General features: G+C 52.9%; 8 protein-coding genes and 1 non-coding gene across 9 annotated transcripts; 5 read left to right on the forward strand and 4 right to left on the reverse strand.

Annotated features, from left to right (window-relative positions):
• Positions 1 to 63: 63 nt before the first annotated feature.
• VTN49DRAFT_3205 (uncharacterized protein) lies at positions 64 to 315 on the forward strand (the record flags this gene model as incomplete). Its single annotated transcript, XM_069411016.1, has 1 exon — positions 64 to 315. The coding sequence occupies one exon, from the start codon at positions 64 to 66 to the stop codon at positions 313 to 315; it is 252 nt and encodes an 83-aa protein (XP_069268483.1).
• Positions 316 to 1,039: 724 nt separating this feature from the next.
• On the reverse strand, positions 1,040 to 2,721 carry VTN49DRAFT_3206 (uncharacterized protein; the record flags this gene model as incomplete). The annotated part of the gene is made up of 6 exons (XM_069411017.1): positions 1,040 to 1,063; positions 1,113 to 1,672; positions 1,734 to 2,379; positions 2,438 to 2,535; positions 2,586 to 2,626; positions 2,678 to 2,721. The coding sequence occupies 6 exons, from the start codon at positions 2,719 to 2,721 to the stop codon at positions 1,040 to 1,042; spliced, it is 1,413 nt and encodes a 470-aa protein (XP_069268484.1).
• A 202-nt stretch (positions 2,722 to 2,923) lies between these two features.
• Positions 2,924 to 3,664, forward strand: VTN49DRAFT_3207 (uncharacterized protein; the record flags this gene model as incomplete). Its single annotated transcript, XM_069411018.1, has 2 exons — positions 2,924 to 3,232; positions 3,506 to 3,664. 2 exons carry the CDS (start codon positions 2,924 to 2,926, stop codon positions 3,662 to 3,664), a joined length of 468 nt encoding a protein of 155 aa, XP_069268485.1.
• A 191-nt stretch (positions 3,665 to 3,855) lies between these two features.
• On the forward strand, positions 3,856 to 4,869 carry VTN49DRAFT_3208 (uncharacterized protein; the record flags this gene model as incomplete). Its single annotated transcript, XM_069411019.1, has 1 exon — positions 3,856 to 4,869. The coding sequence occupies one exon, from the start codon at positions 3,856 to 3,858 to the stop codon at positions 4,867 to 4,869; it is 1,014 nt and encodes a 337-aa protein (XP_069268486.1).
• A 150-nt stretch (positions 4,870 to 5,019) lies between these two features.
• VTN49DRAFT_3209 (uncharacterized protein) lies at positions 5,020 to 7,143 on the reverse strand (the record flags this gene model as incomplete). Its single annotated transcript, XM_069411020.1, has 5 exons — positions 5,020 to 5,117; positions 5,175 to 6,637; positions 6,692 to 6,929; positions 6,980 to 7,048; positions 7,101 to 7,143. The coding sequence occupies 5 exons, from the start codon at positions 7,141 to 7,143 to the stop codon at positions 5,020 to 5,022; spliced, it is 1,911 nt and encodes a 636-aa protein (XP_069268487.1).
• A 1,314-nt stretch (positions 7,144 to 8,457) lies between these two features.
• VTN49DRAFT_3210 (uncharacterized protein) lies at positions 8,458 to 9,780 on the reverse strand (the record flags this gene model as incomplete). Its single annotated transcript, XM_069411022.1, has 2 exons — positions 8,458 to 8,487; positions 8,542 to 9,780. The coding sequence occupies 2 exons, from the start codon at positions 9,778 to 9,780 to the stop codon at positions 8,458 to 8,460; spliced, it is 1,269 nt and encodes a 422-aa protein (XP_069268488.1).
• Positions 9,781 to 10,246: 466 nt separating this feature from the next.
• VTN49DRAFT_3211 (uncharacterized protein) lies at positions 10,247 to 11,498 on the forward strand (the record flags this gene model as incomplete). The annotated part of the gene is made up of 4 exons (XM_069411023.1): positions 10,247 to 10,501; positions 10,556 to 10,823; positions 10,876 to 11,072; positions 11,127 to 11,498. 4 exons carry the CDS (start codon positions 10,247 to 10,249, stop codon positions 11,496 to 11,498), a joined length of 1,092 nt encoding a protein of 363 aa, XP_069268489.1.
• Positions 11,499 to 11,818: 320 nt separating this feature from the next.
• Positions 11,819 to 13,431, forward strand: VTN49DRAFT_3212 (uncharacterized protein; the record flags this gene model as incomplete). The annotated part of the gene is made up of 5 exons (XM_069411024.1): positions 11,819 to 11,864; positions 11,913 to 12,434; positions 12,486 to 12,597; positions 12,652 to 12,707; positions 12,851 to 13,431. The coding sequence occupies 5 exons, from the start codon at positions 11,819 to 11,821 to the stop codon at positions 13,429 to 13,431; spliced, it is 1,317 nt and encodes a 438-aa protein (XP_069268490.1).
• Positions 13,432 to 14,628: 1,197 nt separating this feature from the next.
• Positions 14,629 to 14,702, reverse strand: VTN49DRAFT_t41. The gene has a single exon. It is a non-coding gene; the product is annotated as a tRNA-Ile (tRNA).
• Positions 14,703 to 14,818: the final 116 nt, after the last annotated feature.

The raw sequence follows: 14,818 nt of genomic DNA on the forward strand, positions 1-14,818 counted from the left end.
GAAGATGAGATCACGCAGAGGCAACCGATAAGACGCTCACAAGCCTAGAAAGTTCCCGGTGCAATGAACAAACCAAAGCTCCCAGACCAGAAGCGAAACCCAGAGCGATCTAACGATTTTCAGCGAGCAGAGCGCTCCAACGAAGACATCGCTGCGTTGTCCGAGATTTGGAGAGCTAGCTTGGAGAAGAGGGGGGAAACTAGAAGGAAAAATCCGGCAAAAAGAGGAGACTGCAAAGCCGAGATCGAGGATCAAGTCGAGTTAGAGACTCCAAGACAGACAAAGCATCTGATGACCCTGGTCTCGAGGAGATAACAGCAGCACTTGCACCGGGGACAGAAGAGTCAGGGTTCTCCTGGGTCTGGAGAGATCGTGAATCCTGCATCCCCAGAAGGACGAGCGATTCCGGAGGCGGTGAACAGAGGCAGAACCAGAGATGGCCAGAAGTAGTTTAGTTCCGGCAAAAGGTTATTCCGGGGGGCCATCCATATATGACGCCATTGAAGCTTGATGGTGAAGCTACAGTGTGTACGGTGTATATGTGTCTGGTAGACAATAGTAGAACAGAGTCCTTCCTAATACTATGTTTGATTGAGAATAATCGCTCTCAAGCGCATAAAGCACACTTCACGTCAACAGAACAAGAGAATCTGTCTCATCTACCAATGAGGATGAGACCAGATCACATCCGCCCAAGATATGTAGCAATTGAAAGTTCATCTAGAAGAGAGGATACATCCTGGACTGGAACAAAAAGAGCCAAGGCAGAGAGAGAGAGATGATACTGGACACGTCATGCGGACCGCTCCGCCAAAATCGGCGCCGCATGAAAGAGAGATCGGAGAACAGAGATCACGGCATCGTGTAGAGCACAAACTAGGAGGGTATGGAATTCATGTGCCGCAAAACTGAAAGCCAATCTCCATCACGTTGTCATCGTTTCTAAGATGTAGTTCCATTACCAAATGCAAGATCACCCGCTGGGCATTCTCCATTCCATTCCCACCACAGTCCGGTCAACCTTTCACAGATTAGACATCTACAACGCGGAAAAGATGAAGAGCTGGAACAAGTTAGCACAAAGCACCTCAACCAATAGACACTTAACGTACGTTATTCGTTGCAGCAATCGCAATGCTATCCTCGTGAGGATGCCAGCTCATGTGTAGAATCTTCTTGTTGAAGTCCACTTGGTCGGCATCGGTCTCTCTCCGCATGCGCGACCCGATTCCAGCTGGACTGTTCCCTCTCGAGCCATTCTTCTTGCCGTTCTTGTTCATCGGGGTCGGCACGCCGACCTTCTTGGCCTTGAACGCCGATTTGTCCGCTTGAAGGACGATCTCGGTCTCTTTGTTAGGATCTGTCGGGTAGATCATGAAGTTGTTATTGTAGCTGCCCGTCATGACGTGTTGGCCGTCGCCGGAGAAGACAACCTCGAACTTGTCGAAGATGCTGTCGTTCTCGTAGGTGTCGCACAGCCGCGGTCGCAGATGCTCGTGGATTGGAATGACCTTAATGGGTTGTCGCTCCATGTTAACATCCCAGACCTTGACCGTCAGGTAGTCTCGGGAAATAATGTAGCGGCCATCGTGCGAGAAACGAACGTCGGAGATGGAGGAGATGATTTCGGAGAAGAACGAACGAGATGACGCGTCTTCCTCTTGCTCAAAGACTATAATCCTCATTAGTAAGAGCATGGCCAAAGTACCAGAACGAATTTTCGAGCAACGTACGTTTTGCGTGCTCGTCGCACAATGCGCGGGTACGCATGTCAGCCAGCTTGATAGTTCCTTTTGAGCTGGAGTACATGAACCAATTGCAGCTGATGGGATGGAACTCGGAGGCGGTAATGACTTCGGTCAACTCCTCCATGTTGGCAGGCTTGATGTCCACGATGTTGAAGCTCTGGTCTTGGATGTTGAGGTTCCACAGGTTAATGCGGAGATCATCGCTGCTGATAAACGTCTCGCCGTCACTGTTGACGGAAATGCTATTGATGTGGTAGGCGTGTGCGTTGGCGTAGGTTCGACGGGGTTGGGCCGCGACGACGGTGTCATGATGCGTCAACCGCGGGAGCTTGAGCATGGAGGGATCTTTGATGGAAATCTGCGGCGGTCGTGGTGGCCCGCCGCCAATTACCCCGGCAGGCGTCAGGTCGGTCGAGAGGTTGTTCTCGGCGACGACTTTGAGAGATTTGTCGAAGACCTTCCATAGCTTTATCGTCTTGTCGTTGGTGGAGAGCAGATAGTGGGAGGGATTCGACCGTTTACACCATTTGATCTTGTTGATCTTTTCTTCGATTTCGAGAGATTTTAGATAATCGAATTCCGGCTCATGCGATTGGAACTCGGTATGGAACTTGTACTCGCACGTTTTTTTCTGTCGGAGCGTCAGCAGCGGCCGTCGACTGACCTGTTCGAGGGCGGAGAACGCATACCGTCTCGTTTCGCTCGAACAGCACCACTCGACCGCCTTTATCTCCGGTGGCTAGGTAGTTGCCTGTATGGTCGAATTCGACTGTCGAGATGATATCGGCTACAGCCATGAGCATGCGGCCCTGATCCAACTATCCTGCTGCCACGTACCTTCTGTGATATCCTCCACATCCCCCTTGTCGCCGAAGCATCTGTCCGGCGCGTCAGTCCCAATCTCCCAGGTTGCCGCGGGCGGCACTCACTGTGTAAACTTCCAGGTGGGCGTCCCTGGATCTCCGTCGACCATCTTTCACGATTCCGCAGGGCTAAGTGAAGGAGAGCGGAGACAGAAGAAAAGTCAACAGGGTCGAAGAGAGAGAAAGAGGGAGGAAAGAGAGGAGAGCGAGGAGCGGAGAGGACAACGGTCGAGGTTGACGGGGGTTGTGGGATAACGGAAGAGATTGACTTGGGGATCGAACGGAGCAACCCGACCGGGGCGGAGTGGGGGAATGGCGGCGAACTGGAGGGGAAGGGCAGCGATCAGCGACTGTTCGGAGATGGAGGAGATATATCCAAGAGAACTTAAAACGTTCGTGATGCGGAGTGTTGTGATTTTTGCGTTTGGGGGATCTCTCGCTCGAGGGGTCCGCAAGGGCGGGACAGCGACAACACTGGGAGCAGAGGCGGCCAATCGACACGGAGCCAAGTGCGAAAAGTACGGCGATATCGAACGAACACTTACCGGTCGGGGAATCAAGGGACACACAGGGACGAGCAAAGGAGGAGTGTCGGAGGGGCTGGCGATGACGAATGACGAGGTATGTTGGAGGGGGGGGATTCAGATCCAAGGTCTCCGGGGCGGGCGAAGAAAATACTACTGCTATCAGATCCCGACGGCAAACGACAGCACGGAACAGAAAGTCGAATCGCGGGAATTGATCTCGAATCGATTTAAATATTTCCGATGCTCTTCAAATCAAAATAAAATAATCGAAAAAAAAAATATTGGTTTAAGTGAACCTACTCTGAGAAGCTGAGGCTTAGAAATCAGTGTTCAGCCTGACGACCAGCAATCACTAAGGCTTCAATAGGATACGGCGGATGGACAGGTCAAGGGCAAGACAGAGTCCCAGCTGCAGATTCTGGCCCGCACACGCAGTCGATGGTGGAGATGGAGAATCGCGGCTGTCGTCATTCACGGCGTGAACACTGCTGCATTCGAGCAAAGACGGCTTGCCAGCTGCGAGTGACATCAAGAGTTACAAACTTGGATAACCTGGTTACCCTGGGGAGCAGATAATTTGAAATATCCGTATGGATAAATGTGTTCCGCTGGGCCGAGGTACTCCAGAAGCTCTCTCGACTCTAGAATTCTTATGATCGAGAATGAGGAAATCCGTTCTAGTTTCTGCCCTCATGCTGAAGAAAATACATACAATTCATGGAGCGCAAACAGCCTCAGAATCAGAAAAACCAGGAGGATGACCAAAATGGCCCCTCCCAACAACGGCAGGACAATGGTGCCAATACAGAAGAAAGCCTCAGTGACCGCATCCGGCACTCTGCCAGAGAGCTTGCTCGCCAGGCCGTGATGCAGCCAAGTGGGCATGGCCTGGGGTCTGATCTAGCGCAGGCTTTGGCGAACGACAAGGTATCATCGTCATCATCTTCCTCAATACGCGGGCACCAATCTCTGCACGCCGTTCCCACTACCAGCTCCGGCTCCAGCGGCGCCGCCAACAACCTACAACCTGGAACCTTTCGATCCGCACCACAGCAAACGGCAGAGACGCAGCTCGGAGACGAGGCCTCTCGCCAATGGCACGAATTCCAACATGACTACGGAGACCTACAACAAGTCAACTCCAGTCCACACGCAGACCTTGCAGGTAAGGACAAAGGCAAGCAACGAGTTCAAGATAACTATGCCCTCGAAAACGCATGGCGCTCTGCGACCAATACCGCCACCACGACCACAACCACCGCCGCAGAGGCAACCGACGGAGCAGCTGTCGTCGAGCTGTTATCCTCTCCATTGTTCCACGATGAAGTCTCCGCAGGTGCCGACTCGACAACGCCACCTCTAACGGAAACCGAGCTTGAGATTCTGGACTCATTCCGTCGGCACGCTGGCACGTCTGGCCGGGCTCTGTCATCGCGGAGCTTCATCCCGGGCATAGATACGGTTGTCGAGAATGGCCACGGAGAGGAGGATCCGCTAGCCCTCCGTGACAGGGTTCTTTCCCAACTCCCCGGATCGGAGGACTGGTTGGCCGTGGAGGAAAAGTATACGGATGAGGTCTGGGGCTATCTCCGGCCGACTCTCGAGGCTGCACTCGAGGAGCTCAAACTCAATAAGTCGGACGAGGAGCATTCTGGTGGTGAGGCTACTAAGGTGCCTGATGGCCCGGCTGTGAGGCGGTTGAAGATGATTCTAAGGCATATGCGAGAGTGAGCTCGCTCCTACCTTGTATTTACTGCTGTACCTTGTGTGCGAGAGTTAGAAAGAATAATGAACCGATCTTCATTGATAAAATACAAACTATATCATGATATACAAATCATCAAACATGAAAATCAATCCAACTCCAAATGCGCCGCCCTTTTAGAACTTGAGGCTAGGCTTCTGGCCCTTGACGCGGCCGATAACAACCTGCGAAGCATACTTGGGAATGACCTCGTCGTCATGCAGCATCTCGAATTCTAAAACGACGTTAGCCAAACTGCTCACTTTTGATGATGGATGTCTTTTTGACTCACCCTCAGATGCATCACGGCCCATAAAGTTGTACAGAGCCTGGGGACCGCCCGGGTGCTCGTTCACCCAGTTTGTCAAATCCAGCACAACACCCTTGACCACGACCCAGAGGTCATCCTTCTTGTTGTGCTTGGCAACCTCCTCCATGGTGAATTCCTTGTCCGGAATCCGGAACGACGAGATGTCATTGGGCTTGGCGCTGGACGACGCAGTCTTGGTCGCCGACGACTCTGCGGGTGTCAAAGCGCCAGCAATCGGCGCCTCCACGCGGTCTGACGACGCGGGAGCCTTGGCCCCGTCCTTCGAGCCGCTCCACTCCACGGAGATCTTGCCCGGATTCGACGGGTCAATGTGCAGCGAGATCTGGTTCAGTCGCTGCTGGGCAGTCGACTGCTTCGACGACAGCACCTGCTGGAAGAGGTATCGGCTGGCGCTGTCGCCGGCAACACGGCCGTACACGACGCAGCCCAGCAGCGACGAGCCACCGAGACGGTTGGCTCCGTGCACGCCACCAGCCAGCTCACCACAGGCGTACAGGCCCTCGAAGGGCTTCTTCTCCGAGTTGAGCACCTCGGCCTTCTCGTTGATTTCGATGCCACCCATGGTGAAGTGCAGCACCGGCTCCATCAGAGCGACATGGAATGTGTCGTCAATGCTGAACGGCGTGTTGTGGAAGTACTTCTTGCCCCACGGGTCCTTCTTCTTGCCCGCGGCAATCTCATTGTACTCGTCAAACGTCTTCTTGAGCGCCGCCTCGCCGCAGCCGATCTCCTTGGCCAGCTCCTTGCCGGTCATCTTCTTCATCAGGCCACGGCCGGAGTAGTGCCGTGTGTGGAAGTCCAGCACGTTGGATGCCTTGCTGTTGAGCACCAGCCGGATGGGCCACTTGCCCTTCTCCTTCTCCTTCCACATCTGGCCCGAGACGTAGTCACGGTGGCCAAGCTCATCCGAGAACCGCTGCCCGTCCGAGTTGAGCAGAATGCCACCCTCGCCACGGAGCGCCTCTGCGGCCAAGAACTTCCACTTGGACGTGGGGTCCTTGGGATCAACCAGACCCGTCGGGTGCACCTGCACCTTGTCCAGGTCGATGCCGTTGGCGCCGATGGCCATCAGCATCTTTTGGCCATCACCAGTCGCGTGCTGGCCGTTCGTACTCGACAGACCATAGGTATCGGGGCGGTACTTCTTGAGGAGCGAGTCCTCGGTGAAGTCGGCAGCGTAGCCACCAGTGGCCAAGATGACGACACCGTCGGCCTTGTGCGTCTGGCCGTTGTACTCGTAGGTGACACCGGTGATCCGGTTGCCCTCCTTGTTCACAGCCGTCACGCGGGCCTTCTTGAGAACCTGCACGCGGTCCGGCTCCTTCTCGGTCAGCTCCTCCAGGCGCTGCATCAGCGCATAGGTGATGGCCATGCCGGGGAACTTGGCATCATGGCCACGGTGCGTTCGGGGCTGGCTGTGACCACTGCAGAACATTATTAGCTCGAACTTCCAGGTAGAAACGATCCAAGACACTTACCCCAAGCGGGACACCAGCGACAGATCCAAGCCAAAGACATCCTGCAACCACTCAACGGCCGAGGCAGAGTTGTAGGTCAGCACGCGGATCAGCTCCGGACGCGCCTTGTCGCGAGCCGATCGGAGAGTATCCTCGTAGAACTGCTTGACCGAGTCCTGAATGCCCAGCTCGACCTGGGTGCGGGTCAGCGCACCGTTAATACCGGACGTGGCCTTGGTCGAGTTCCCGCCGAAGAAGTCTGTTGATTGTTAGCTCCGAATTGACCGACAACACGCGCCAATCACATACTCTGCTTATCCAGGACCAGAACATTGCCACCATTCAGGTAGACGGTATGCGCGGCACTCAGACCGGACACTGCAGTGGTTTAGCTTCTTCTCCCGGGACAGTCAAAGCTAGTGGAACATACACCCGCCACCGACAACAATAACTCTTTGCGGTGTCTGTGACATGATGGATAGGACTCAAACGTAGGTTCTTAAAAGAAAAAAAGTCCTTCTGCACAGAGTCAACAAGAGTGTATGAGAAAGAGGATGCGCGGGGAGACCTGCGGCTTAATTTATTGATTCCTTTCGGGACTGGTCCGCAGCTTTACTCGGCCGAGGTTGACCAGCGGTGGCGGCGGACTTGCTTCGGCGACTCGTTTCCGGGGACTCCGGACCCTCTGCGCCTACGATCCCGTCTGAACTCTCGATTTAAATTGCACCTCCAGTCCAAGGATGTCACTGGCTCTATGGTTCGGCTCTATGGATCCCAAATTTTGCGTTCTAGGTGCCGTCTTTGAGCGTCAAAATCAGGAGCCTTGAGATTCTTAGTCATCGTTGGTTTCTGTTTTGGGTAATTACAAGTATACAATGTACCTGCCGGTTTCAGACACAATCACATGTAAATCCGTTCCATGTGCTGAAGGGAAGGAGAACAAAAACTGGGGTAACCAATCATCCAATTCACAGTGTATCTTAACGCTCTGCATGCTAAACCTAAGCAGTAAAAATCTTCTGCCCTGGAGAATGTGAAATTCTGAGGTGGTTTGGTTCCCAGACATGCTCAGGCAATCAGCAACTTTCACATGCAAATCCGACCATGTCAGGGCGGCGAGGGATCAGCCTTTCGTTGGATCCAGCTGGATCCCGCGCATTCATACGAGTACAGCTGCTGAGAAAATTCAAGAACAATGAGCGAGATCTCACTGCCATCTCAATCAACTCAACATTTCAGAGCTCCTCTCTCAAGAAATTCTCTCTGCACTGCTCTGCTCTGCTGTGCTCCGGAGCAATCTCCGCGAAGAATGTCATTACATAAGCTCAATTGCGCGGCAATTGACTGGCCGCCCTATTCCCCAGACCCGCTCACATTCGCCTCGGTTCATGGCAGGGGTCAATCACGTGATACAAAATTTCTGGGGAAGGATTTGGCCTCGGCTAAAGAAGGCCCGAGGGCTAGATGAGAAGCTTATGATAATCTCTCCGGCAGGGACTTCTTATGGACAACCTATCTGGATCCTGCAAGACCTTGTCACAAGAAATCAGCATCCAACATGTATTCCGTTCAGAGTCGAGCGCAGTTTGATCTTGCCGCTGGGAAGACGGTCGGCTATTGAACTGGGCATCGGCTATTGAAGGCTAAGAATGGCCGGAATTTGTCTTTCTCATGGATCGATCATCATTGTTCTATTTGATCATGTCAAGTTCTACTGGCGTCGCAATGCCGCCACAAGAATCCTCAGTTACATTCCAACACTCCAATAGCAGCATCGTCCTGCCTGATTAGTGCACCATCTGCGACGCAGCCAGCTCCTACGAGCGCAATCAGCTCAAGCTCTCGAATTCCGGATCGTTACCTGCGCTTACCGGGAAAGCGTCAGAAACGCTGGCCGCCACGCGTTCGACTTCCTCAGCGACTCCTCGCACGCCCGCATCCCACAGTCGTAGATTCCGTCCCGTGGCTCCCGGCGTGCCGGCATCGGAGACGCCTGAGTCGAAGTAGATGATGCCGTCAATCTGATCGATACTGCCCTTTAATCGTCCTTGTTCCACCATGCGCGCCGCATAGGCTTCCACCTTCTCAGCCGCCGAGGTATCCCCCGAGTCTGTGAGCCCCAAGATCGAGGCCAATGCATCCGTCTTGATGTTCTCGTACAAACGGCTGGCGGCGACCAGATTATGCTCGAGCACCGCTTTGTCGAGAACAGTAGAGCCGTCAGCGGTCTTTGCAACTTGATGCGGCTGTAGCTTTTTCGAGAATGCGGCCACTTCTTCGGGCGTAATTAGTCGGTCCAGGTACATCTTCTCCAGGATGGCGAATTCATCCACGGAGGTTGCGCGGTCGTCCTTGTAGAGCCGGGCGAGAGCACGCGCCCGTTGCGGGCCGGCCGGTGCCAGTACCGCACAAATGATTGCCGCCGACAGGGCTTGTAGTCTGTCATTGTCGTCCACTCCCACAGCCAAACTGACGTTGAAATACTCCTGGCTAGCCTCGAGGAAACGGCGACGGGCATCCAAAATCCGCGCTTGTGAGAGTTGAAAGTGCAGTTTCAGCTCGGGGTCCTCAATCTTGGTCGGTAAATTCTTGATTCGATTCAAAAAGGACTCGGCGCTCGTCGTATCATCCTCCTCCAGGTACAATCGTAGAATCCGAATCCATAGTCGGATCTTGGCAGCGTCTGTAACCAGGCGCGACGAGCTGTCCACGTGGATGCCCTGCAGGGCCCGAGCGGCGGCAATGTACTCTTCTTCCTCTTCGTAGGCGTCGGCGAGGATCTCCCGGAGATTTGAGTCTTGTTCTTCGAGCGATGCGGAGCGGGACTGCAGCAATGTAATCGCATGCTGTCCGACCTTGATCTTGGTCTCGTTGGGCAGGTCACGGAGCTTTGTGATAAAGGTATCGAGAAGCGGGCGGGAAACCACGACGCTCACATTGTCGCTGAGAATCGAATCCAAGAAGTAGATCAGGTCCTGTGACAGCTGGTCCCCCGTTGAGCTGGTGACAATCTTGCTGAGCAGATCATTGTATAGCTGCGGCTTGGACTGCTGAGGGGTCGAGGGGGATTCGATCTGAGATAGGGCCGATGCGACGTCCTGAGACGCCATGATGCGGAAATTAGGACAAGTTCTCCGACTTGGTGGATGCGATCGACGGAGAAGCCAGCTAATACGTTATCAGTTTAAGCGTTCAGATCATGCAAAAACACAATCTAGCTGACTTCTAATATGCTTGCAGCAGATACAAACAACGTTCCTACTCAGAGCTCTCCGCTAGGCTCCGCAGTGACTTTGCCAGTTGACGTTGTCGATTGCCAGTTGACGATCTTTATGGATTACATAAGCAATGCGCGCTAGCCTGTTTCCGTTCACCGCCTTTGAGGCCTGGACGATTTTGCCGCCCCTCGTCATCAATGAGCTTCGTCTGATACCCTGGTTGTCACGGTTGCTCGACATATTCGGTTCCTTCTGGGAATATCGCGACACGCGACATTGTTGTGTACCGCTGAAAAAGAGCTTCAACGACCTACCGCTGCTGGCAGCATCAAGTTGATCGGACTCGACACGTCGGCCCATGGCTGCGCAAATCAAACAGGAACCTGGCGGCGCGCCGTTCATCAAGCCAGATCCCGACGTCAAAGGCGGCACGCTCGCAGATGAAGATATCTACGAGGATGCGGGCGATTTGGACTTTTCCCAGGCGCATCAAAATGTGTGGTTAACGCGGATCCCAAAGTCACTGTGGGAGCACTGGTCTTCTCTTGATGACGACGAGGAGATTCAAATTGGCACAGTCCGGGTAGAAGGAGACGCGCAAAACACGAAGAGGGTATGCTCCGGCATTATCTACGCAATAACGCTGAGGCCTCTAACGAGAGTTTAGATAAGTCTACGTTTGTTCGAACGCCCCGATAACAAAAACATTCCCAAAGACTACATCCTCAGACGTCAAAATGTGAACGCAAACAATTCCTCGTTTACCGTGCAGAATAGTTTCATCTTTTCTGAGAAGGATCTTCCCGGCTACAAGAACCGCGTCGATGTACTGTTTGGCGAGTCTCGCTCGATGTTGTATGAGTCGATGAAACGGGAGGCTCGAAAACAGTCTTACAAGAAAAAATGGGAGCCATATATGCGAAAAACTATACCAAGTACGTTTGATTTAGCGGCATTCTGTATTGGCTGCTAATGAGTCCTACGCAGAGCAAACTGCCCTCGTGGGGAAGGTTGCCGATGAGTTCAACTGTATCCCTGTCGAAAATGAGGAATACCATCGTATCAGCGAAGCTCGGGCTCTCGAAGCGCTCAAACAAAAACGAGAGACAAAGTTTGTGCCCAAGATCTCCAACAAGATTCTCCAGCCCAAGACAGTGGTGCCGGGCGACAAGGGAGCGTTTGTGGTGCGTATCACAATTTAGCAGCTTTACTCTGCAGGTCGCTAACTCGGCATCCAGCAACCAACGAAGCCTCCAAAGCCTCGTCCTCAGGACAACAAGACCACTCGTATGCCTCAAAACGAACTCTTGGACCTTATTTATCAGTGTTTCCGAGAGTATCGGTATTGGCCATTCAAGGCTTTGAAGGCGAGACTGCGGCAGCCCGAGGCATATCTCAAGCAGACCCTGGAAATGGTTGCTCACTTGGTCAAATCTGGCGATTTTGCAATGACCTGGGAGCTCCGGCCTGAAGCCCGGGAGAGCAGCTATGCCCAAGCCTTGAATATGCAGCCCAAAGAGGAACTGCCTCCAGATCCGGGTGTTGAAGGGTCTGAGGATGAGGTCGTAGGATCTGAAAACGAGGATGTGCAATTTGAGAGTGTCATATAGCAGGTTCGATGCTTGTACTCTTTGCTATGGCGGCGTTGGGGCCCGGGCGGTTCGATTTTGGTTATGGAAACTGTATAATGATATCATCTGGATTAGCTGAGCTGTCCACAAACATTGACTGGTAGCCTCATTGCTTCCGTAATGTCACCAAACGACGACCTCGCCGTAGGCAGCGGTGGACGTCATGAAGCTGAAGGGGGTGTGCACAAAATCTGAACTCTCGCCACAGTCACGTGACTCGTAACCTTTTCTGGAATCCAGGACTTCAGTCTTCCCGCGCCTCCATGTACTTCGAATCCAACTACCCAAACGCATCGACCATGACAGAAGAACAGGATCTTGTGGAGAGAATCAGGCGATTAGCTGGTAGGTTTGCTCGAATACTCTCATCGCAGCTGAAACTCACTATTTCAGGTCGCATCAACCAGCACAAAAGCCAACTCGCCCAGAATCAACACGCCCACCCTCCACACTATGCGCGTCATCACCGAGGAGGATGGGCACCCTATCGAACCAGGGGCGCCCCGCGACGCCCGATCACGCATCGTAATCGGACTCTGGTACTCAACCAAGCATCTGGGAACACGACAGAGTCGTCAGGCGAAATGGGAAGCGACCACGAAACTAAACCCGCACAGCCAAATGGAAGTGGTTGGGTTGCCAAACGCGATCGCCACATGCAGCTGATCAACTCGGCTGTCTACGATAGGGAAGCGCAGGCCCGGGCCAAAGCCATGGCGGAGACTCAAAAGCGTAAGGCGGAGAAGCGGGCGAAGATGGAGGAGGCCAAGGTCATGAGATATGCGCAGGGTTTCGGCCAGGCTCACCCGGGACCGGCAACGGTCGCGACGCAGCGCCCGATGACGTATCAGATTTTTGTCAACGGGATTCCCTTCCAGGTTGCCAACGGTGGAAGCAAGCTGATCAGACTTTCCAGTACGTCGCTCTCTGGCGCGCCTTGTTCGAGAACCGGCTTACCCGTGGTAGACGACCCGAATACAGCTAGCATGACTCCGAAGAGAGTCAGTGTCGGTGGCGTGACGTTCGTGCGCAGCAAGAGAGGCAACCTTCATCGCCTTGGCGCGGTGACGTCGAAGAGGTATTGTCATGGGATTTCACTGATGCCAGGAACGTGGTCTCACCGATGGCATAGGAAACCAGGAAAGGTCAAGAAACGAGATGAGCTTTGCAAGCGATTCTCTCGAACGGGTACCCTTATCTCTCCCTCCCCTCGAACCTGTGAATTTGTGCCCCTTCGAACAACAGTCGGACTTCAATAGCGAGACAGGATACCGTCCGCGTGTAGGTATTACTGCTTGGATGCTGACATCACTTGTTTTTTTTTCTTCTAGGGACCTGCTACAAGGGACCGTCGTGTCCGTACATTCATGATCCGAACAAGGTAGCCATTTGCAAGGAATTCCTTCAGACCGGTAAATGCCCATCTGGCGACTGCTGTGATTTATCGCATGAACCGTGTCCCGAGCGGTCACCCGTGTGCGTTCATTTCCTTCGCGGGCGTTGTTCGAACCCGGAGTGCCGGTATGCGCACGTCCGGGTGACGCCTGGGGCACCAGTTTGTCGGGCGTTTGGCATCCTGGGATATTGCGAGAAAGGCGCTGCTTGCCTGGAGCGGCATGTCTACGAGTGCCCTGATTACGCCAATACGGGCGTGTGCAAGAAGAACAAGTGCACCCTGCCGCATGTCGACCGGGCAGGGCAGATTCGCAAGAATGCTGCTAACCGTGCAGAAACCACTGCAACGGAGGAAGATGAAGATGTGTCCAGCGAAGACGAGGACGACGCCATCGACTCGGATGACGTTGACTCGGATGAGCTGGACGAGGATGACAACGAACCCACCGAGTTCATTGTCGATGGGGGATCTCCCGACGTTGAGCTTTCGGGGCAGCAAGACTTTGTCCGATTCTGAGACTGTCCCGTCTTGGGGCTTACTAACTGCACAGTGGCGACAGTAGTATTGAATCGCACCATCCTCGACGTATAACTTGCGACTGCAGAAACTTGCATTCTGGCTGTCTCTTTTGTTCATCGTTTATTGGCGTTTTGGCGGTTCTGTTCGTTCTGATTTTATGGCGAGATACCCGGAAAGCCGAGAGAGTTTTCCAACCGTGGGTGTAGGGTTATGGCGTGGCCATGCATGCATCGATGCGCGCGTATCTCGACATCTTACAGGAACATGGTTATTTTTTTTCTACTATTCTATTCATTTCTGTCGTTCTTTTTCCTGCATGGGAAAACGAAGGGTATCGACCTTGGGGCTGTCGTGGCATATTCTCGACTCGATATCATAGACGAGGAGTATGTATGAGTTATTAAATACTGTTTCAATGGAATGGGATCGAATTTGATGCATGGCTTGCTCGCTTCCTCATTGACTTGAGAATGACTCATAAAAATATCTTCTCGCGATAAGTGGATTGTCTGAAGAAATGGACACTTTGACGAGCATGAGTGGCGTCATGATGCAGACGCATCTCCCCCTCCCCCTCCTCCTTCATCCTCATCCTGATGCTGGTAAGCATCGCGTCTGAACCAGGCCATCTTGCCGCATTCGTCGTCAATCCGGGAAGTTATTTTTATTTTGATACAGGGACGAGAGTTGGAAGAGTAGGTGTGTACGCATGTGAAGTTCTTGCTGTTGGGTCTGTTGTTGTATTTTCGTCTCGTTGGGCATGAAATATATTCTAGTTACGTTCAGATCTCGATTGCGTATGATAGAAAGAATTCGTAACCAACAGTGGACGAAGGCAAAACAAAGCTTATCGATTGAGTCGACCATTGATTTTTTTTTTCTTACTGTAGACCTTGGGAGAAAAGACCGGCATTCGCCCTTGTATCTAATTGCAGTACAAAGTTTTGAGTGCTCGTACTCTTGTGCATTTGGGTTGTAGATAGATGAATCCTTGTCCTGGTAGGCTCCTAGGCCAATTGATTGAGCAGGCGTGTAGATCTTGTGACAGGATGGAATTTTGCTCTTGTGCTAATCTCGTGCATTGGAATTGCATTGAAGATGAAGCAAAAATAAATCACAAACAGGAAGAGCTGACATCAAGTCTGTCAGAATCAAGACGAGAGGTTGAAGGTAGATGAAAAAAATGTAAAAAAATGGTCCCAGAGAGGCTCGAACTCTCGACCTTCGCATTATTAGTACGACGCTCTAACCAACTGAGCTATGGGACCAGAGCTGATAAGGGGCGGGGCAATTATGTCATATCCGGGTTTCAGAGTGCTACCCCGCCCATTTTTGTTCCTTGCGTGAAGCATATCATTCTACCACGAGACCTTGCTCCATAAGC

Source organism: Thermomyces lanuginosus, assembly GCF_041956635.1.
Source record: "Thermomyces lanuginosus strain ATCC 200065 unplaced genomic scaffold VTN49scaffold_28, whole genome shotgun sequence".
Taxonomy (NCBI): domain Eukaryota; kingdom Fungi; phylum Ascomycota; class Eurotiomycetes; order Eurotiales; family Trichocomaceae; genus Thermomyces; species Thermomyces lanuginosus.